The sequence below is a fragment of the Dendrobium catenatum genome, unplaced genomic scaffold (genome assembly GCF_001605985.2).
Source record: "Dendrobium catenatum unplaced genomic scaffold, ASM160598v2 fragScaff_scaffold_1220, whole genome shotgun sequence".
In the NCBI taxonomy this organism is placed as follows: Eukaryota; Viridiplantae; Streptophyta; class Magnoliopsida; order Asparagales; family Orchidaceae; genus Dendrobium; species Dendrobium catenatum.
In genome coordinates, this window is record NW_021319682.1 from 4,457,389 (window position 1) to 4,481,257 (window position 23,869).

The 23,869-nt window shown below is 34.5% G+C and overlaps 1 protein-coding gene across 2 annotated transcripts in view; it reads left to right on the top strand.

Moving 5' to 3' along the window:
* LOC110100303 (DNA ligase 4) overlaps positions 1-23,869 on the top strand; it is a 51,726-nt gene that overhangs the window by 18,561 nt on the left and 9,296 nt on the right. For both annotated transcript variants that reach the window (XM_020827747.2, XM_028699201.1), the window contains exons 7-16: positions 2,114-2,185; positions 6,292-6,371; positions 6,450-6,487; positions 6,578-6,584; positions 10,769-10,924; positions 11,237-11,312; positions 16,589-16,713; positions 16,791-16,825; positions 17,032-17,090; positions 19,965-20,048. In XM_020827747.2, the coding sequence (XP_020683406.1) occupies positions 2,114-2,185; positions 6,292-6,371; positions 6,450-6,487; positions 6,578-6,584; positions 10,769-10,924; positions 11,237-11,312; positions 16,589-16,713; positions 16,791-16,825; positions 17,032-17,090; positions 19,965-20,048 (732 nt within the window). The remainder of the gene's footprint in view (positions 1-2,113; positions 2,186-6,291; positions 6,372-6,449; positions 6,488-6,577; positions 6,585-10,768; positions 10,925-11,236; positions 11,313-16,588; positions 16,714-16,790; positions 16,826-17,031; positions 17,091-19,964; positions 20,049-23,869) is intronic.

Consider the following 23,869-nt stretch of genomic DNA (forward strand, 5'->3'; position numbering starts at 1 on the left):
CCCTCCCAATTCCCCTCTCCCCATTAATTACACCAATTATATCCTTCATTAACCGCCGACCTCCCTCTCACTTCTCATTAGATCCCAAATTAAAATCCCCATTACTCTTCCTTTGAATATCGTCCACAGTCGGATGTCCGCATCATTCTCCCAGGGTGGAAAAAAGCTCGACTCCGTCGAGTTCGCATCCCGGGCAACCATGCTTTGATACCAAACTGATGTAGAACGGAGGGGGGTAATAAAAAAATTAAATATCTGAAATTCAATTTCAGATTTTCCTTAATTAAGATAAGGTTAAATAGGTGATTAATTATTCCTCTAATTAGATTTCTTGATAAGGAAGGAAATAATTAAAATAAGAGAGAGATGGGGCCGGCCATATGGGGAGGGATGAGAAATGTCCACATACAATGTATGTGGACCATAACATTAAATGTGACGGGGTAATTAAATTTGAGCTTAATTTCATATTTGAGAGATTTGAGGGGTTTCCTAAATGAGAGTTGGTTTAATTAGAAAGCTTTTGGAATTCAAATTATTTGATGGCCGAGATCACTCCGTTTTATTTTAGTTTATTAATTGTATCTTGATTTAAGTTTGCAATTATCCCTTTTTACCCTTTTATTTAAGAGTCTTGTCTTATGTAAGCCTAAAGGGCAAATTTGTCTTTTAATTTCTTTTGAGGCCTATATATAGAGGCCCCGTCTCTTGTATTAGAAATGATGAATTATTAGAAATTTTGTTTGCACTTGTGTTCTTTGGGGAGAACTTGGGTGAGATTCTTATGGGAGGGAATCGGAGTTTCCATCAGCCGCAGGATGGGTTCGGGCTCGTGGCTTGAAGTCCATTGGAGAAGGGCAACGTATTACTCGTCAGCTGCAGGATGTGTTCGGGCTCACGGTTGTATCTTTCTTTCTCTAAATCCTTTTTTCCTCCTCCCTTGACCGCCGGCCAAAATCCCCCACTTGCCACCGGTCGATTCTCCCACAAACCGCTTCAAAGCCACAAGCCTCCTCCAATTTATCAATATCAACCGCCGGTCATAAACCACTCCACCACCACCTCCTAGTCGGCCACCCCATCTCCTCATCCTCCTAGCTGCCGGCCACCCCATCCCTTTTTTTTCTCTTAATGATGATTTCAATCATCATTGATACCTACCAAAATTAGCCTACCTAATTTGGGGTTAAAATTAAATATATTTGAAATTCAAATTTGAATTTTCAAATACTTTCCTAAAATTAACTAAGCTAAATTAGAAAAGTTTCTAAATTTAAGTCTAATTTGATTTTAAATTAGATTTTATTTAATTACCCTTTTTCTAATTTAGAATCATGATTTAGGAAGTTTTAAATTCCCTCCCAATTCCCCTCTCCCCATTAATTACACCCATTATATCCTTCCTTAACCGCTGACCTCCCTCTCACTTCTCATTAGATCCCAAATTAAATCCCAATTAGTTATTTCCTTATTTAGTCTTTTGTTATTTGGAAAGAATTTGAATTCAAATTCAAAATAATTTGAATTCCAAAAGCTTTCTAATTAAACCAACTCTCATTTAGGAAACCCCTCAAATCTCTCAAATATGAATTTTTTTTCATATTTAATTACCTATCACATTTAATGCTATGGTCCACATACATTGTATGTAGACATTTCTCCTCCCTCCCCATATGGCTGGCCCCATCTCTCTCTTATTTTAATTATTTCCTTCCTTATCAAGGAATTCAATTAGGGGAATAATTAATCATCTATTTATCCTTCCCTCCATCTTATTTGAATTTCAAATTCAAATCCCTTAATTAAGGGAAATCTGAAATTGAATTTCAAATATTTAATTTTTTTATTACCCCCTCCGGTCTACATCACTGTCCCCTTATAATTCTTCATCTAATTACTCTCTTATGTTACCTCCCAGCTTTTCATATTCTTTCTTTCCTCTTGCATAGTCTGTGAATTGTTTGGCTGATTCCGGAACAAATTATTATTATGAGGGATTGCATGCATTTTATTGTACCCCGGGAATGTTGTCTGCCATTAATCTCAATGTTTTTTCCCCCCAATGTTGATATCTCATTTTAGTGCTTATTTTAAATACATTTTACTCGTGCAGGAATTTTCTGGACCATACAGAATATTTACATGGAATGTCTGATGCTATTTTGCAAAACATTTTGGTTGACAGGTAATGATTCCTTTTCTAGTTTTTATATTAAAGGACAATGATATTTTAACTATTTATTTATTTTTTCTTCTATTTATTATATTTTCTTATGGATGACTGATAGGAAATACTTGAGTCCGCAAGTAACCCTAAGGTAATTCTTGAGTTCGCAAGCAAACCTAGTCGAAATTAGCCCAAAATCAGTGAGAAAACTGCTGTCCCAGCAGAAAAACAGCAACCTTGCAGCAAGTATTGCACCCAAACAGCGGAAAATAGGGAAAGAAAACAAAGTTTTCACTAGAAGATGCAAGAAAACAAAGATAGATTTCTTCGATTCGAGAGGAAGAACAACTCTCAACAAGTCTCTAGCAAACCCTAGAGCCCAAGCACATGATGAGATCTCAAACTTTCATTCAAATTCAAGATGAGATCTCAATTACCTCCTACGCTCCTAATTAACAACAAAGGACAATTATAAACTTCCTAAAACAGCCCCCCACATTCAAATTTTTCCTCCTAAGTTGAATTAAACCAAGCATGGCCCACCTAGGGCTCTGACAATATTCACTTTAGATCTGGCGCACAATGGAATAGCAGAAATTAATAGGAAATAGGAAGAAAGTAAAAGAAAATGTTAACAAACAATGGGCACTGTAGTCTTTGATGTTAAATGTTCTATGATATGGATTCCCTATGGTCTCATTAGGAAAGCGGGGGCCACTATGACTGATTCCTACGCTAGAATTTCTAGGTTGGTTCATTTGAAATATTAGGTTTTTAGTTGAGCATGAAATTTCATCCAACTTAACTATTGCGATCCAGTTATCTTCTAGATTTTCATATTTATTTTTACTCTAGTCGTCCTGATTTTTATGTTTTCTCCTCTTTGCGTTTGACATGCTTAGATAATCTTACATATTCATCCCTTAATGTATCAAAATTCATGGTGATGAGATAATATAACATCAAGCCAAAATCATCCATCTAATGCAACAAATAGGATAATCTTATCTGCAATGTAGGATTAATTACTATTTCAAAATTACAAATGCTTACCAGATTTCAATATAAGAAAATCAATTCAGCGCAAAATGGAGTTAGAACATCTTCAATCAGACATCTACTAGTTCATAAATCAATTACACGTGATCTAGATAGCTGACAACTCTGGAAAATAAGTTTTCTCATTAACTTGTACACTTAATTAATATTTGATGGAGTTTCCTAAGAAAGGAACTATATAGGGCACTAAACTTGTCACTTAATGAAGGAAAGCACTAAACTTATAATAACAACGATACTGATAGACCGGCCGATTTGATTGGGAGGGAATTAGGAAGTTTCCTAATTAAGAGGGAACTATTTAGGAAGGTTCTTAATCAAAGGGGGATTGCTTAGGAAAATTTTTAATTACATTTGGGAGGGAATTATTTAGGGCAAGAGATCTAATTTAAATTCAAAATCTAAGAGGGAATTATTTAGGGAAAAGGGGGAATTAAGGGGGATTGTTTAGTAAAGTTTTAATTACAATTGGGAGCGAATTAATTATGGAAATAAATCTAATTTGAATTCAAATATGAGGGGGATTTATATAGGGAAATGGGGTTGATTTGGGAGGGAATTATGGGAGCCTATTTAAGGCTAATTATGGATTGATTTCAGATTATGTTTGGAGTTTGTTGAAATTAAATTGTTCTTAGGGTATTTGGGCTCTCCAATTGAAGATCCAATTGTATCTTGTATTTTTCTTCTTAGTTCTTCCAATAAAAAGAGTCTCGTGTGTTCTTCTTCCTAAATTTCTTTTATCGTTCCCTCGTTTTTTTGAAATTACATCGACTTCCTATCAAATACCTTATGACAAGTCAAGGTGCTACTCCAGTCTTAATGTATTGTTTTTAGGAAGAAGTCGAGCAGATCTGTTGGGAGAAATATCAATAATCTTGAAAGGGAGATGGCTTCTTGTGCTTTTCCTTGAGGAAGAAGAAAGATTTCTTGTTTTTTCCAAACACTTATAAATTTTTTTGTCTATTTCTTCTTTCTTTTCTCTCTGTTTTTTCTATACCAACACTCAGTTACAGCTGTTTACAAAAGTTGTATGCCACGTTTCTCAGTAGTAACGTAATGTTGTTTAAATTTTGAAGTATAACTCAGTATGTGCACTTTCTTGACCCATTGTCTCACAACTTATCTTGCCCAATTGTTTTTATCCTTTTGGATTGTTGAAACGATGTGCTTTAAATATATTGTTTAAAGATAAAGTGATGTAGGAGATGAGTTTGACATTCTTACTACTTATTTTGTTTGTCTAGAATCATTAATCATTTCTCCAACAATAAGAGCTGGAAATGTGATACATCTGCATCTGCTACGTTGTAATAAATCGAGACAAGTTAAATATTATCTTCTTCAAGCTTGTTCATTTTTTTCTTTATTGAGTTCAAGTTGAGCTTCAAAAAAAGTATAAATTTTAAAATTTTATTGAAGTTTGTTATTTATTTTTTTATTGGCTTTGAATTGTTATAAATGATTAATCAATTTTAATTAATTATATGTTTGGTTCTATAAATTTAAAGTATAACTATTTTACTTAATATATATTTATTAAGGATTAGCTTTAAGCCCATATCTTTTTGCTTTAGTCATGGATATTCTTACAAGACATTTGTAAGAAGATGTATCTTGGTGTATGCTTTTTGTTGATGATATTCTTCTTGTCGATAAGATTAGAGAGAATTGATGAAAAACTTGAATTATGGAGAGCAACCTTAGAGTCTAAAGGTTTTGTTTGAGTAGATCTAAAACTGACTACATGGAGTATTATATTAGTAGTAATAAATTTTGTGATGGGATTGTGACATTGGGTGATCATGTGGGCTATTGTTCAAAGCGATGGTGAAATAGATGTGGATATTTATTAGTGGAATTAAAGTTGGATGGTTGAAGTGGAAGAATGCATCGGGCCTATTATGTGATAGAAAAAGTATCCTTTAAACTTAATGGAAATTTTATACGATGTGGTGTTACTAGCAATGCTTTATGGCCCAGAATGTTGGCCATTAACAGGGTAAAATTAAGTGTTGTAATGATGAGGATACTCGGGTGGATGAGTGGCTTTGCTTTTATAGACGGAATGTGAAGCGAGCATATAAGTGACAAAGTTGGAGTAGCTCCTGTGGCAGATAAAATTAGAGAGAGTTGTCTTAGATGGTTTGGTCGCATAAAACGTCAGCCTTTCGATGACCTTGTTTGGAGAGTAGATGTATTAGATCAATAGCCTATGATTATAAATCTAAAGGTAGACCTTGAAAAGATTTGGTTAGAAAGTATTAAAAATGGTTCCTTTTTATTAGATTTAAATTAGAATTTAACTCTTAATAGAATACAATGAAGAAAAAGGAATCATATAGATGATCCAACGTAATGGGATAAAGATTTCTAGTTGTATATTTATTCATAATTTCTTGACAAAATTGGCATAATTAACACGCTATTTCTAATATTCCATGAGGCTCAAATGTTAATAATAAGGAAAAAAAAAGATTTTATTCTATCCAACTTGCTATTTGATCTACAGTTTCATCATGCCAATACCTGTAGAAATATGCATATTCCTAAAGTTTATAGAATTTAAAATGCTTGATACAATAACATATATTAATTCATCAAATAAACATATCCTTCAATCTTCATTAAATAAGCACTTCATTGAGCTACACTTTGAACAATAAATGGGCATTTTTATGAATATAAATTAACAAGTTGATTAATATTAAAGTTTGTTTATTTATAGATTGACCTTTAGAAATTCTGTTCAAGTTTGCCGCATTATTTATATATACAAGCATAAACGGAGCTTTATTTGAATGAGTGTTGAGCTATTCATCTAATGCATGGTTTCCATTAATTCTCTGATGGTGGGTAACTTTTTCATCTCTAAGGTGACAATTGACTGACAACATGCTCACAAGCTAAGTGGTCCTTGAATTTGTACATCACTGCAAAACTCTCTGTTTTTTTTTTTTTTTTTTTTTATTTTTCATCACTACCAAACTTTGTTGGCTTGGTCCTTTTGTCCTTTTGATTATTTTAAAATTATGTTAGCACTTTTATGAATATTCCTTTGGCAGGATTATACTAGACGGTGAGATGCTGGTTTGGGATACTTCCACCAATCGCTTTGCTGAGTTTGGTTCGAACCAGGAAATAGGTTCACAAGGATATTCTTATGTTTTTGTAATATTATTTATGTTTCATAATTATTGACTACAAAAATGTTTCTCTGCAGCGAAGGCAGCAATACAGGGATTACAGGGTGATAGGCAGGTACCCTGTTTCTATATGATGTTGCAACTGTAATTAGTTTTTCTGTAAAAAGCTAATATCTGATTTCTTCTAAATTATTTTTTCTTGCAGTTATGTTGTATCCTTTGAATCCCGATTCTGTTTTCATTGTATTAAATTTACTCAGAACTTTAAAAATATACGGTATGGCTTAAATAATGAAACAAGTTTACTGATGTGGTGATTATATTATTCCATTTCATTAGTCCCTCTTGAAATGCTTCTGCTTTGACATTGTTCCCAGCCTGATCTGCAAATTGCCATTTTTTCTCATAGCCTATGGATTTCAAAATTCATTTATGAAATTTCTAATAATATGGGTCTCTCATAATTCTGTGTAAATTTTAAATTAAAATTCAAGGACATGAGCAATAACCTGAAATGTTGAATTGTAAGATAGTTTGTAGGTCTTTTTCAGAAGCACATTGTGATTCTTTATGATCACATGAAAATTGACTCACCACAAAAACAATGTAAGCAACGTTAAATCTAGTATGTGATAAGTAGATAAGTCTTTCCACTAGCTTTGATAGGAGATTTTTTCTACTACTGTGCTTTTTGGAGACATTTATGCTTTAAATTTTATATGACCCTCGACAAGTATGTTGAATAGATGCTTTGTAAAGCTTCCGTTAGATTTAGATTGTATCTCTCAATTCTAAGGAAATTTAAGATTAAAAAAAATGTTTGGATATTGTCATTATTGTCCATTGAGAGAAAAATTGTGATTCTTTTTATAAGAAAAAAATAGATAATGAAAAAAATGCTACATGCAAAATCAGAGCAGTTTGTGATGAAGGCTGCAACAATGGGAAATATTTCGACAATGCAATGATGAAGCTGATACGGAGGCAGAGGCAGCAGCCCAGCGTTTGATTTGGTGGGGTCTAGCAAGGATCTGATTGCTTTTGTTAGGAGAGGATTAATTAGGAAAGGAGTTTCCTAATTTAAATTTAAATAAGAGAGAGAATTAATTAAGGCAAGAAGGCTGAATTAGGATGGAAATGTATTAGGAAAGGGGGCTAAGGAGGTAGGGCTGAATTAGGAGAGAAATATATTCGGAAAGGTGGCTAAGGAGGTGGGAGAGGTTATTTAAGGGAAAGTTTAGGGTTATTTTGTTTTATTCAGAATTTGATTTCTTTTGTGAGTGCTTCCTAGTGGCATCTAGGTTTAGCGGGAGAGACGATCTACCTCTTTTATGTGTAGATCATTGTATCTTACTTTTGTATTGGAGCATTAATACAAAAATCATCATTTGTTTCCAAACTTACTGTTGTTCTTGCTGTATTCTCTCGTTGTTTTCACCTTAAGGCATATCAAAAGCCTATAGCTATAAAAGAATATGAGAAAAGTAAGCGTTGCGATGAAGGTCGTGAGATTGTGGTAATGCAGTATTATAATGATGGAAAGACGAGGAAGAGAAAAGCCTAGGGATGTGATACCATTAAGAATTTGAGAGAATTAGTTGAATATTTTATTCCAATATTTGTGTGGTATTTATGCAATTATAAAAGAGCCTCTAATAGGAAACATACAAAAATTAGAGAGCAATAATTTCAATGTTATAACAATATTCCACATATTAATGAGCAGTTAGTAAGAATTCCACAAATTAAAGAGGGACAACTAAAGATAAAGGAAAAAGAGAGTGGAAGTTTCGGCAAGTGTGGGTCCCAACTTGCAAAAGATATATAAACATATCACGCTTACATAATGTATTTCTCAGTCATCACAATAAGGATGAATTCCATTAAACTCAACCTCATGCTAAGAGTCAATAGAAGTAGATTCTTCCATTTTTTTTATTGGAGAGAGAGTAACATCCATTTCAACTAACACCCTAGCCATGACATGGATGGTCTAGTTGTAGCAGCATCCACCTAAAGTTACCAAAAATTGATCCAAAAGAGTATAAAATGTATTGATTGTAGTAGTGAATGCCTATATGTTAAAAAATAATCCAAATTGGTGTAATAATGAGGTGACCACTAAAGCATACTTATTGGGAACCTATTTAAATTAGATGTTCTCCAACAGAGGAGTATTGAGTAGTTAGATTCTAGTAATAGCTTAATAAGAAGATGACATGAATGTACAAGTCCAATGGTATAAAGCCCCAACCCAATGTAAATCGACCATGAACTTGTGAGCAAATTTCATATTTAGACTACCTCAACAAAATTTGCCATCAAGGGAGGAAAAATGGCAAAGCCAACTTGGAGATCTCTATTCTAATAATATGAAACTGGTTTATTTTGAAGGGAGGATGATAGTTCATGGTGAGAAGTTATGTGCCCTTGTTGAAAATTTGTGGGCAAGCAAAAGGAGCCAAACAAAGTGCTAGGGCCCTTACCTCTCCTAGCAGCCTCTATAAAAAAATTAGTGAGTGAATGATGGTGGAGATCCTGAGGGAGAAGCCCTGGTATCGAGAGCAGTCATAGATGGAACATCACCATGCCATTTTATTTGTGGATCAATTGGTGAAATTGATGGTGTGGATACTTAGGAATAATTCAGGTGGAAGATAAGATATTGCTCGACAGTCGAAGCAAGAAGTAGTGAGCTTGACTGAAGCAACAAGGTTGTTGAGGCTAGAGACTTCATAAGTGTCAACCCTGTATAATAGAGTTGCTACACATAAACCCCCAGGCATGTGATGGTGAGAGGTAGCACCAAGCAACTGGAGCAAGTATAATGGATGTCCATGTGAGCATAAAGAGTGCTAAATGTGGAGGGCGTGCAATCACAACTAATGCTTGTTGGTGTGATGAGCGCCGTGTGTGGGGCAAGCGTGCTTAAGGGTAACAGTTGCATGGAGCGCATATCAAGCACAAGGAGATAGGCAAAGGCGACGAGGAAACCCATGCATGTTTTATTTAAAGGTCCTAAGTAGGGGCGTGCACAATTTAGTTTGGTTTGATTATATTATTTTTTTGAACTAAATCTGTATTGTCAATTCTGAAAAATCATAAATCAAATGCCTTTAATCGTTTCAATTTAATTGAGTTTTGATTTTTAACATAAAAACAATTAATATAACTTTAGCATTAAAACAAAATTTATGAACTCAAACATAAAATTCATATAAGGATTGAATGCATGAAAATTAGTAAAAAATAAATAATAAGAAATGAAGAATCACAAAAATATATGACATGATATGATAAAACTATTTTAAAACAAAAGAGGGCAATTGTACTTTGGCATTTGACTATTTATTTAAAGTAGGCTCTAGAATGGGAGAAATTTGTTGTAAACTTTTTTGACTGTTAAACCTATGCTTCTAATTTTTATACAAAAGGTAGCTTGTAGACATCATAAATTCAAATACTTCCAAGCATACATCAAGCTTCTGTCTAATCAAAATATCAATCTTATTTGGATGTGTACAAAAAATAACCTCTCTCAAAGCACCAGAGCAACATCTGCTACCATCCTCTTTCCAAGATGGTCCCTTACATATGTTTTTCAATGTTGATGAGGGGCCAACCAACTTGGAGGAGAGACTTTATGTTAGAGGGCCTGTCATCATAGAGAGTAGAACCTTAATGTCTTTGATATCATTTTGAAAATTAGAAAAAAAGGATATTTGATGACTTAATTTTATTCCATTGTTCTATGTTTAAAAAATATAAGAAGTAGTACATAAATAGATGAAGAAATAACTGTTCAAGAAAGAAAATAGACTAAAAATATGTCTTTAATTCTGAAATCTAGAATTAGCCACAATAAAAATGAAATGATGTTGTTCATGGGTTGTTGGATTGTTGTAAATGAGAGTAAATAAAAAGTTGTTATACACGGATGGTTGTATTGTTGTACATTGTCCACAAATTGCTAGATTATTATGGATGAAAATATGCTATGTATAGATTTAAGATTATTTCAATATGCAATAATAATATGGTTTGGGTTCTTTGGACATATACAATGAAAAATAGAAAGTACACCCGTAAGATAAATAGATGATAGTAATATTGAAGTGCAGGAAGGAAAAGGGATTGAGCAAACCTAAGTTGGATAGAAGTTGTGTAAAAAGATTTACGCGTAACAGTTTTAACTTCTTCTGTAACACTTGACCGAAACAAGGGATTCATAAAATCAGCCACGAATATTTAGGTTAAGAGTAATGATGATGATGATATCTTCTATAACCTTTGTGTATCTGCTTTTTTTATACTTGGTTATCTACAGAAATTTGGTACATTTTAGTTATATTTTATCTTGGATCATTGTGTTTTGCATAACTTTAGGTATGACCAGATGTTGCTTTTGATATACTGTACGCTGGAGACACTAGTGTTATTCACCAGAGTTTGACTGAACGACATGAACTGCTTCAGAAAGTTGTAAAACCATTAAGGGGTCGCTTAGAAATTTTGGTGCCCAGTGATGGTCTTAATGTACGCTGTCCCGTTGGTAAGCCTACTGATGTTTTCCATGTTTTCATGATGTTGCAGCAAGAGTATCCTAAATGAGAAGCACATAGTTTTAATCAACTGATTTCTAATACTATCATTTTTTTTTAAATAGAACAACTGATAAATGCAAATTGCTATTGGTTGGGCCGTTCTCCTTTAATACATATTAAACTCATGAAATAAAACATTTGATCTCTATTTCTATGCTCACGGTCTCTCACTATTCTTAGCAGGTTTTATTTACATATTCCTTCTTCCTTGTTCACGCAATTTTTTGAGTTGATCTCTTGCAACCATACTGATTTTGCAGGTCAGCCATGCTGGTCTATTATTGTCAATTGTGTGGAAGACGTTGAGAAGTTTTTCAAAGAAACAGTTGAAAACAGGTTTTTCAACTTCCCTTCTATTAATCACTTCTATCGTCAGTATCGTGTATTAATCTGTAATACGGTGACTTGTTGCTAGTAAATGCAAATTGTTTTCCTGTAGGCCACTGATTTTTTAACTATTTTTCTTTCTACCACAACTCCAAATCATCAATTGCATATATTAGTTCTTGGTTTTTGGTATCAGTAGAACCTGCACTCACAAAAGTCACACTGACACCGAGGAAAACAAGAAGGAAGAATAATGAACCAATGAAGGACACAAAGAACACCCCCAAATTCCTAATTCGTAATCCTACAAGAAGCCTTTACAAGTAAAATACTAATATATATATAAAAGAACCCAATTATAAATCAGATCTTGAAAAAAACTGAAAGAAAACAGAAAATAAACAATAAACAAAGAATTATAGTGACTGAAAACACAAAGCTGCTCCGGTGGTTCTTGTTTTTTTCTGGATAATGTATTTCAGTTTCTTGCTAGTTGAAATATTGATTGACTCCAATGAATTACTCTGTGCGGGTGACTGAGAGGAGCAGGATTTGATTCAAGAATGCTCTCTTGTTTTCAAGATCCTGTACTAGCCTAGACAGAAATAGCAAGGGTACAAATAGATTTCTATTTACAGGAAAGGAAAACAGTTGAAATTAAACACAAATGAAACAGAGAACTGGGTTATAATGGCTGAATTCTTGATGCTTGCTTTTCCCGTGTTGAGAAGGAACTGTTGGAGAACCCAAAACATCAGGCAAAAGAGACGTTCCAATCAACATGCTGGCTGAAAATGGCCTGGAAAGGCTGTTGTCTTCAGGAATCAGATTGGGGCAGCTAAAACTCAACCCAACAGCAGGCAGAGATCTTGTTTTAACTGGAAAGAATCATCCAAGAAGCAACATCCCCATAGGAAAAACAATGGGAAGCAGCAGGAAGACTTGGAATCAGGTTTGTGCGGCTGGAATCAGCCCTGCAGCAGTCCTAGATCTTGTTTTACTTCACTGAATCAACAGAAACTGCTCGAATTCCAGCACACTGCTGTTGCAAGAGGGGAAAAGAACTGCTATGAGGAAGAGATAGGAGATCTTGGACATCAATCTTGGCAAAGTCTTGGACTCCTTTATGATTTCTCACACCTCACCTCACCTCAAACTAGGGAATCCACCCTATTATCAGGAAAATCTAAAACAACTTCTCTAACTGAAAAAAAAAACCCCTCCCACACATAAGACTTAAAGTATTTATAGGAAAGAGCCTAAGGACTAAACTATGCCAATTAATAAACTATGCCTGATAAAAAAATAAGAGAAAATGGATTATTAAATAATTTTTTTGTTTATAGAAATGGTCCCATATCTCTATCTTTATCACACATTTTATTCATTTCTTTTATGAATGTATGCCAAAAACATTAATAGATAAGTTGATATATAATTCTAGCCTGTGATAGCTATCTAATGCAAAGAACATGATGATATACAAAGTTCCCCCCCAAAAAAAAAAAACATTGAGTTAAATATTTTGAAATGCCCAAGACCAGTGTCGTCCTCTTTAGGCACATATGGCCTGAACAGAGTCACTATCAAACTGCTCAACTTTAACAGGTTTCTTGACTTGCTTGGTGCTAGATAGCTTGATCAATAGTACCTAGGATTTTCAGAACTCTTTGCTCTGATAAGTATTCACATTGAAGTTTTTTTTTTTTTTTTTTTTTTTTTTGATAGTATAGTTGTGATGTAAATAAGATTGATTTGTAGCCAATTTTGTTGTCCAGAATCTTTTTTCCTCTTCTTTAAATTCGAGCATGAATTGAAATCATAATCAGTTGTATTTTCTTCTCCTCAAGCCTCTCTATTCTTTCTTTTTCGTATTGTACCCTACATTATTGGCAGTAATTATCATGGAAAAGGTATGTCTTCAACCAGTGATGTTTATAGTAAGCATGGAAATTTTACTCGGCCAAGCATATGCTTTTGGTTAAATTTTAGGAATAGTAAGGATGAAACATCCACTTAGAGTATTCTTGAATCTAAACCTTTTCCGTGGAAGTTAACTAACACTTGTCTCTTCACCAACTAGATGTTACGAGGGCAATCTTGAATGTTGACTTAAATGAAAAAAATCTACCTGGAACTTCCCTTAGGGATCGTTATCTTGGGGAAGGCAAGCTTAGTATGCAAGTTAATAAAATCTATTTACAGGCTATAATGGTCACATCGAGCCTAATTTTAAATATTCATCAAAGTTATGTGTCAATAGGGAGTTAAACAAGCATATTTTGACCACACATTATCTTATAATCACAAGGATGGTGAGTCAACCATACCACATACGTGTTGATGATCATTGTAACGGGGATCATGAGTTAGAGATAAGTATCATGAAGAAAAGATTTGTTGATGAGTTTGAAATCAAAGTCCTTAGCCCACTTAGGTATTTTTTTCGAATGGAATTTGCCAAAAACAAATATTGGTTTAGTGTTTCTCAAAGAAAATATGTTATGTATTTCTTAAAAGAAATTGGTTTGATGAGGAGCAAGTTGATTGATGCCCTAACTAATCTAGACATGAAATTGAGTGATCTTATCATTGGCCCTCCAATCGATAAAGGAAGATAAAAAGGATTGGTTGAGAAACTCATCTATTTATCTCATGTCATATCAGACATAGCTTTTATGGTTAGCATAGAGAGCCAGTTCATTTATGCACCTTATGAAGAACATTAGTGGGGCTACTCAGATACTTAAGTACTTGAAAAGTAACACTCATGAAGGGATTGTTTTTCAAGAAGAGGGGATCTTGAATGATAGAAACTTATAATGATCTTGATTGGGCAAACTCTCTAGTTGATAGTAGATCTACAAAAGGTAGTCTTGTGACATGGAGAAGAAATAAAATGTGGCAAGGAGTGTAGTATAGAAGTTGAACATAGATCCTTGACTTGTCGGAGTTGTGAATTGATCTAGCTTAGATTACTCTTAGAAGAGCTTTCAAGTGACGCTCAAGGCCCTCAGTATAACCCACAAGGGCCACAATTCAATTCATCATGATAAAAAAACATGGGGAGATAGATTGGCATTTTATTGAAAAGATCAACATGGTTGCCTGTTTATTTCATATATTCCCTCAGAATAGATCGTTGATATTGGGTAGAACCCTATTTGAAAAAATGATTATCAAGCTTGGTTTGTTTGATGTTAGCTGTCATTTTTCCTAAGAAATGGAAAAGGAACATTTGCATTTAACGTTTACTGTATTAGAAATTGCTTGATGACAGCAAGAATTGTTGGAATGCAGCAACTGTTTCAGCATTATAAGGGAGGCAATTGGCAGTGGCTTGTCTATTAGCTGGTTTCTTGAGATAAAACCTTTTTCAATGTTCATATTACCTTTCTTGTTATGATGTGTCTATTTATTCTATGTTTTTCACTTTTGTAACCCATCATATATAGTGGTCAGGTTTTGGCCAATTCAAGCAATCATGTTTTCCACTGTTTTGACTCTCTTATCCTCTCTTAGATCTTTTCTAACAATTTACTAAGTGAAAATAGAGGCTTTAGTTTGAAATTTGTACATAAAATCCATCTCTATGTCATCACTTGTATCCTCATGATATTGTTGTGTTGGCTACGCCATGATGCCAAGCGAGATGCCATACCATACCACAAGACCAACTGCAGGACAATAAGGCATCAAACTAAGGGAAGCAAGTCCCTAAAACATTAATGTCTCAAGCTGGAAGGGTAGTTTCATCAAGTTTTCATGCATCAATTGAGTGGGGCACAACATAGATGTTGGGCTTCAATGTAAAGATTACAGAGTAGATATGAGGAATTAAAGAGAAAATTACAGGAAGCCGTCAATAAACTATGGAATTGACAAGTTTGAAAGCACTAGAGAGTAAATTAGGTAAAGAAACTAAAGGAATGTGTCTCCGATGTTCCTTGATTTTTTTTCTTCAAAAAGATCCCAAAGTGACCTTGGTTGGAGTCACATAAGAATCATTGTAGTGAAAGAAACACAAGAAAGCTGCCGATAAAATCTTAATTTTTCTATAAAACAGCTTGGAGGAGATGAGCTGTTATGGGAGGCATGTAGGAGTTAGTAATTTATTGTACTGAGCTCTAGAAAGGGAACAAAAAAAAAGGTAAGCAGGGGGCAATGAGAGGATTCTTGTGGCTTCATTTCAATGCAAGATCTTCCAATATAGGTGGGTGCAATCAACTGAGTGCAGGAGGAGATAATGTTTTGTATAGGTTGAGGGGTGAAATCATTTGGTTGAGAATCAACTGAAATGGCAAGCTAGAGAAACTACTAATTATACGAGTAGGAAGTCAACTGGATGTTGAGAGCTCCTTTTTAATTGTATCTTTGGAATTACTTGAGCAACCAAGAAATGCATGCAAGGTGGCTTTAGGTTGCACTTCAATGCATATGTCTGCATTTAGCTAACCAATTCTTCCTAAAGGTTCCCATCAGAATGCTGCCAGTTGATGAAAGTTATTTCGGGATCAAGTAATAAAAATTGAGTCAAATCCATTTGGTTTATTCTCTCAATTCCAATCGAATGTAACTGATTTAGTATAGTATGAACTGTCAATCATAACACATATGCATAACTTCTAACGGGGCCTCTAAAAACTAGTAATTTTTTTATGGCATGTATCCTTTTGTTTAGGTTCACTAGGATTCTTAGTGATTTAAGTGAATGTTCTCCCTTCTTTAATGGTATATTTAAGCGCAAATGTTATTGCATGTTTGGTCACTGTTTGTTTAACCCCACATCCGAATGTCAAATCTACTTTGAACAGCCCCTGTTGGCCATTTTGGTTGACTGGCCAAACCACCTTAAAACTCGAAACCTAAAATGATCGTTAAATGACAAACCTGACACTTCCAGCCTAAAATGTTTCCTAAATAAGTAATCTTCTGTAGAAGGAATTTGTTCTTTGCTTTTTTTTATGTTTGTTATTTATGGAATTGGAAAGGGGCATCGTGGTTGCAGTGTCTTGGTTGGTTGTTAAAGGTCCAGCTGATATTTGATTTTGACCCTGCAGCTGCTCAAGTTTTTTGGACAGACTTACAGTTATTATGAAGTCAGCTATAGGTGCAGTTTTTTTGGTGCTTTAAAGCTTTCTCCTAGATTTATCACTTGATGACATTTGTCATAATACTTTGTTCTGCTATATGATTGTTATACTTGTTTTAGAATTTTGAGTTTTCAAGATGATCATATTGGTTGTACTATTATTTCCGTCTATTTCATAAACATTTTTACGCAGAGATGAGGGGATTGTGCTGAAAGATCTTAGTTCAAAATGGGAACCTGGTGACCGAAGTGGGAAATGGTTGAAGTTGAAGCCTGATTACATACATGCTGGTGCTGATCTTGATGTTCTTATTATAGGTGTGTGCTTCCTTACTTCAGAATTATATATGCCGTTATTGAGAATTATTTATTGTTGATATGCTGATTTATTCTAGGTGGTTATTTTGGCTCTGGTCGTCATGGCGGAGAGGTTAGGTTATATTCGTGAAGAGTATATACTTTTCTTTTTATAGCCCGTATGCTAGGAAGATCTGATTGTAGACTTCTTTCTCTTATAGCTCTTTTATATAAGATATATGCATCTAATACAGTTTTATTTTTAGAGTCTATTGGTTATGTAGTGCATTTTTTATTTTTTATTTTTTTCAAATAACTTCTATTTCTTATTAATTACAGGTGGCTCAGTTTCTGCTTGGTCTGGCGGAGCGCTCTGATTCTGGAAGTTTCCCCAAAAGGTGGTTTAATTAATTTGATTATTCAGCTTAAAGGCATACGCGCAGAACTAGATATAATATTGTTTTATTAATTATATTTGATTAATAATGTAGTGATTAATGCTTATCAATGTAAAGTTGATCAACCTCTTCGTGTAAGCTAATTTTAACAGCGCTAGCCCAAATGCAAGCGGCTGCCTTTTTAATCAACAATTCAATTATGGTCTTCTTGTTACAATGGCGAGTTCACATGTATTTACGAAAGTTATTGTTTCTTTGTGCATTTTTCTTAATGCATTTTTTATGTTGTTTTTAATTTTATTCTATCCATGCCAATCGAAAGTTTTTTTGGTAGCATTTTTTCCTATTGTCAAGACAATTTTTCAAGTCTAGATTTTTAAAAAAATTGGGCAATATTTTTGAGTTAGCTAGAAGCTTATCATAACCACGTTAAAAAAAAAAAAGTAGACATGTTGGGGCATTAGGCACTAAAACTATTTCTCATCTCTCTTGTTGATGCCAAGAAAAATTGTCTGGATGGTTTATGTAGTAGCTAGGCAAGAGGAGTCATCTTAAAACATGCTAAGAAAGGCAAGAATAATGGCTTTAAGGGAGCATCACTTTAAATGTAAAGCAAAGTAAATACATTGAGTCTTCGCTCCACACCCTGAGGGTTGGTATTGTTGGCCTTACCCTTGCAAAGGAGCAAAATGCATTCCTCCTCTAGCTAGCAGCCAACAACATCAAGGTGGCAAGCATCAATGAAAGTCCTACATGAACTTAGGACTTGGGGGCTTGTTACACATGCACAAAAAATGATCAAGAGACCTAGATTTTGCTAAGTTTTAGGAATATACCTCACCGGTGCTAGTCTGATGGATTTCCGGCTGTAGTGCCTTCATTTAGATGAAATGACGAAAATTGAAAGATAAGAAGGCTGCTGTCCGAGTTGTTTTGGTTGTTGACTCCACCACCACTTTGCCGAAATTGATGGATAAGAAAGGAGAAGAGGTTGGATAGCGAGTTCTCGATTTTAGAAATTAAAACAGTAGAGAAAGGAATAGGACATTCCTCTCTCTCTCTCTGGAAGACTGAAATCCTAGCCGTCGCCCTATTTTAGTTTTATTCCAAGTAAGGAGAAACTTGAAAACGAAAAGAGCGTCTACCCTGCTTTGGATTTGGAAAGAATTAAGCCCAGCTCTCTCATCTCTGCTCTTTGGAAATAATTGAATGTAAGGAGCTGTTCTTGGTTTTTCCAAATGAATTTACTCACTCGAGCAGTCGAACTCCCCAAGCACACTTTTCCTTGAGTTAAATTTGGGTCAATTAGACTTGAATTTGTTCGATTTGAGTCAATTTGGTATGATTCCATTTGACTTGATTGTATTTTACTCAATTTTGTCAATGTGACTCGGTTGACTTAATTTGATGTAATTGAGTTAGATTTGACTCAGATTGATGCTTTTAAAGTCAAATTAAGCTAGATTATAGGTTAAATTGAATTGACTGATTCAATTTAATTGATTTGAGCCAAAATTAAGCCGAATCAAAATTGAGCCAAATTGATATTACCTTGCCAAATTTAATCAAATTTGATCACCCCGAGTCAAAATTTATTGGAGGCTTTTGGTAAAATTCAGATGACTCGATTCAAACATTGAATCAACAGGAAGATTGTGAATCCTTCTTTAAAAGAAAGAGGTTAACATGTAAGATACCTTCATACTTAACGTCATGTATGCTTTGATCATCTTACAATGCATTATAACATGATACGTCGTGGAGTAAAATTAGCAAGAGAAACAACAAAAATAGCAGGAAAAACAGTAGCAAAAAGTAGGAAAAAGGGCTGATTTTTCATTAATAGTTCAACGAGAAATAAGGTACAAGTGACTTATAATTAGAGAGATAGATCGGCTCTCCCAAACAACTTAGTCACCGTTAGGAAGTAATCACAAAGGAAAAAACTACAACAAACTCAAAATATGCATTCCTTAAAATAAACTCTAGACACCTCCTTAAACAAAATCTCAAATTGCCTCCAAAACAAATTAGTTTCCTTAATAGTTTCCTTCTTTAATTTAAATTTCATTAGGAAATCTTTCCCTCTTTGATTTAAATCTAATTAGAAATTTTTTTTCCTAATTAGTCCTCCCTTTAATTCCTCTCCTAACATAATGAATTAATTCTTTATTGGGCCCCACAAAGGGGACCGAAATCTCCCCCTTGGATCCTGCCTGGTCCGCCCCTCCCTAGTCCACCCCCTCTGGGTTTAGAGGTCCAATCCAGCCCCTCCCGGGCCTCTGCTGCCATATCAGAACATAACATAATGAATTAATTTTCAGTTGTTTCTTGATTTTTGGAAAAAGCTCCTTTATGGCCTTCAACAGTTGTAATTTTTTAGTTCTTTGGCTGGTTTAATCCTGTTGTAAAATGGTTTTACTTAAATAAGAATTTTTTTGACTAATGAGCAAGCTATCTTCTTGGATGTAGTCATGTAGCCGTATGTACTTAAATATTTCTGTACAAGCTGCGAGTACACTATAAAATGAATTTCTGCATCTATTTATTGAAATCATGTTTCTACTGACATGCCTTGTCTGATAAAATAAAATTTACGCTCTGATTTAGGAAAATTTTATTGGAAGTGTGACATTCGTATCTATAATTTTTTATTATAGCGATGAATATATTTAAGATGGTTGCTTTCTCACTATTTTTTGGTAATATAACCTGTCTTTGATCTTTTACAGAAATACCGATTTACTTCCTTGTCTAGTTATCACTAACAGTGGCAGATTATAGGCAGATTTTCGCAGCAAGTTCACTCTATTAATGTACAATGCTAGAACTATATTATTATTGATATTCCTAGCCTTTTCGTGTCTATTTTAGGTTCCTTTCTTTCTGTCGAGTGGGTTCTGGTCTTTCAGATGATGATCTTGATATTCTCATTACGAGATTGAAGCCCTACTTAAGGTAATATATCTTCTTGTTTGTTACTGAGGAACCAGTCAACATATTTAAGAGCTATCTGGTATGACCATATTTGTACTAACTGCTGGATTTTTCCGTCACTCGGATTATTTTTTTTTATTATTTGTTGAAATATTTTTAAAACATATGGAGAGAAAATCTTGAATCTAATAATCATCAGATCCATAATCCATATGATAATAGATATATTTTTCACAAATTTCACCTCCTTCAACTTGCTTTGTTGAAGTTGGGAATTTTTTTGATTCTTGGTATGTGTCTTGCGAATTATTGTTGAAGTTGGGAATTTTTTTTATTCTTGGTATGTGTCTTGCGAATTGATTATATAGGAGGGATTGCATTTTCTAATTTTCTCGTCAAATGTTGCAATTTTATTATTAAAGTAGTTCACTTTAATGTTTGCAATTGTAAATTTCTTCTTTAGTTATTTCATTTGTTTTATGTGTTGCTCTTTCTGACTGTCATTTAAAGCCCATGGGTTTATGGATTTATGTGTTAGCCCTTCCGACACTGGGAAAAAAAAATCTTTGCTATTGAATAGTTCTTAACTTGTTGCATGCAATGCATCATTTCATATAACAGTGGATAACAATGTATAATCATTCAACTATGTCATCCAAAGTGTAAGAGAGTTGCCGAGCCTTGATTTTTTTATTTAATGTAAATGAAAGAAGATTGTACATGTATACTTAACATCCAAATTTATTACCATGTGGTTCTCATTAGAACATTCTTGATACATCTAAATAAGTATCACAGTGCTATGAATCCAATATACCGTGGAGTAATATTCTTGAGCCAAAGAGTCTAAAGCTACACTATACATTTACGGTATTTACACATATACCTGAACGAATGTACTCCACATCAATTGTGTACAAAATCTTGTCTATGAATCATCTACTCCATCAGAGGATTTGAAAAATGGTATTGTGAGTGGCATAAATATATAACTCAATGGGTATATCGTAGCTCTAAATAATTGAAAATAATGAAGAAAGAAGTGATATGCATGTTAATCATTAAACACGATAACAATCTATATAAATATGACATTTTGACATAAGATTCTTTATAATAGCATAAATTATAAAGTGATCATAGCAGTTGCCACAGCATGACAGCAATTGTTGTCATATGCATGATCTTGTCTTTTGAATGTTAACACCCTCATCTGATGGGGACATCGGAGCTTGGAAAGTCTATTAGAGACGTGACCGTCGATCTACGACCACGATCGAGTCGATGTATTTTTTAGTCATATTATGTATTTGTCTTTTATTATTCTATGTTTGTATTTGCTTTTGTTAGTTTCCACTTTTATCCCTTATTAAAGGGAGGTTATATGTAAGTCCAAAGGGCATTGTGGTCTTTTATTTTTGAGTCCTTTGCATGAGGCTATATATAGCCTTTATGTTCTCTTTTCATTGTTAATGAATGAATGATAAAAAATTTTTCCATTTCTTGAGTTCCGTGTGAGAGCTTGAGAGTGCTTAGGAGAGAAAACCCTTGGAGAGGGAATCGCATCACCCACCAGCCTTGGAAGAGTCCGGGCTCATGGTTTGTTCTATTATTTCGTCTTCTCCCCTTTCCCCCACCCTACACCACTGGCCCACCACCCCTCTCACCACCCAAGCCGCCGGCCATCTTAGCCCCATCGTCACCGTGGGCTAAATCTCCCACCTCCACCCCATCCGACCCTACCTCCCTCTCCCCCACCACCCACGGCCAAACCACAAGCCGCCGGCCCTCCACTTGGCTTTTCCTTCATCATTGCTTGCAATTACCCCTTTCCTAATTGGGTTTGAATATTTTAGGTAATTCAATTGCTTTGCAAATTCAAATTTATTTGAATTTTAAAAGTTACCTAAAATACCATTCTCATTTTAGGAAAGTTTCCGAATCCCTTCCTATTTGATTTTAATTTAAATTGGGATGAAATATCTCTTCCTAAATTTGATTCCCTAACTTAAGGAAGAATTAAAAGCTTCCCTAAAATTCCTCTCTAGCCCTTATATCGCCGGCCCCCTCATTTAATCCCTCCTTGGATTTATTTCCTAAAGCCCATCTCCACTTTTGGAAGTAATTCAAGCCTTCATATCCCTCTTTGGCGGAAATTTCCAAGTGCCCCCACCTCCTTACTACTTTCCAAAATCTCATATTTAGTTTTGGAAATAAATTCCAAACCTCCTCTCTCTTTCCGCCGCCCCTCCCTCTCTTTCTTTTCTTTAATTACTCTCAATCAAAGGGATTAATTTATTGAGTTGTTTGAAATAATTTCCCTCCACAAAAATCTGAACCAAATTTAATTCCCCCTCCCTCCTTCAGTGGCCGGCCCACCCTTCCCTCCTCCTCCAGTTAAAATCTAGAGAGAAACTTCTTTCTCCCTAGAGAAGTCACCAAGGGAGTCAACTACAATCCTCATCTGCAAATCAATCCTTCAACACCGATGAATGCCCGACCTGAAGCTTGACTACGGATTTGCTTAAGACGAGCAAGGGAACGTCAACATCCTCCACTCCACCTTCTTCGATTTCAACCCAGAAGTTGATAACTCTGTTGAAGAGTACGTGGACCGCATCATCTTCACACTCTCGGAGGCCATCGATGAACAACACGTCCAGTGGCAAATTGTTTCGGGACAATAGCAAGGGTGAACTTCTTCCCTCATCAATTATCTTTCTAATCCGCTAATCTTGTAGGTGGTGATTTAATCGCAAAGTTCTCGTGCTTCACCCTCTGCCTCCGCTCAGTAAACATAGGATTTGAGTTTACTTTCTATGTGCTTATCTCAATGTTAGATTAGGGATTTTTGTTGAATGACTACTTAATACCCATGTTGTTGAGATTCTAAGTTATTTTGATAATTCAAATGCTTAGCATGTGATTTGACCTAAACGTAGTTACCTCTCTTACATTTTCTTTTATCGTTTTGATTGCTAATAGTCTTAATTGTTATTTGTTCTTATCAAGATCGTGCAAATTCTTATCGCATTCATTTAAAAGCATTGTAGTCCTGCATCATCATCATAAACCAAATCGCCATTGATCGATAAATCCCCATCAGTATATTAGAGTGCAGTCCTTACATTTACTCTTCTCTATGGCAGAAAAGTACCCAACTCACCACTAGTCGATACATCCCCCATTTGCACATTGGGGCACGACTCTTATGTCTACTATTTCCTATGGCGAAAAGGTTAAAGACAAACAAACAATTATATTAACATTCCCATCCACTAACATAAGGGGACTCCATCTATCTTCATGCAAATGCATGCATTCATGTGGGCTTTTCTTTACATACATTATTTCTTGCAATAGCTTATTTATAGGTGTTTTTTTAACGATAATTAATGACAGTATCATAACATTGGAGATCACAGTCATAATAATTGCCTGACATTTTGAATAAAAGCCATAGCGATACCATGATGTTTGGAAACATGGTCATAAACTATAGAATGAATTGGAATTCCTGATCATAATGATAGCCTGACATTTAGAATCAAAGAAAAAATAATAGCATTTTGTTGAAGTCAGACATACCATAGCATATGGTATTGGAAAGCTGACCATAATATTGGAATACCATGTATAAATTAGTTAATTACTTGGAATACATAATTGTAGTGGTTGCATGATATTTGATAATCATGGACATTAACTAAAAAATGATCATTGCATTTTATGACTTGAAAGGTATCACATGCTCTACTCATAATAATATGAACAATGTCATTGAATAATTACGGTAAATTGATAGCTTTATTTTTCATATTTCATATTCTACAAAAGGAAGT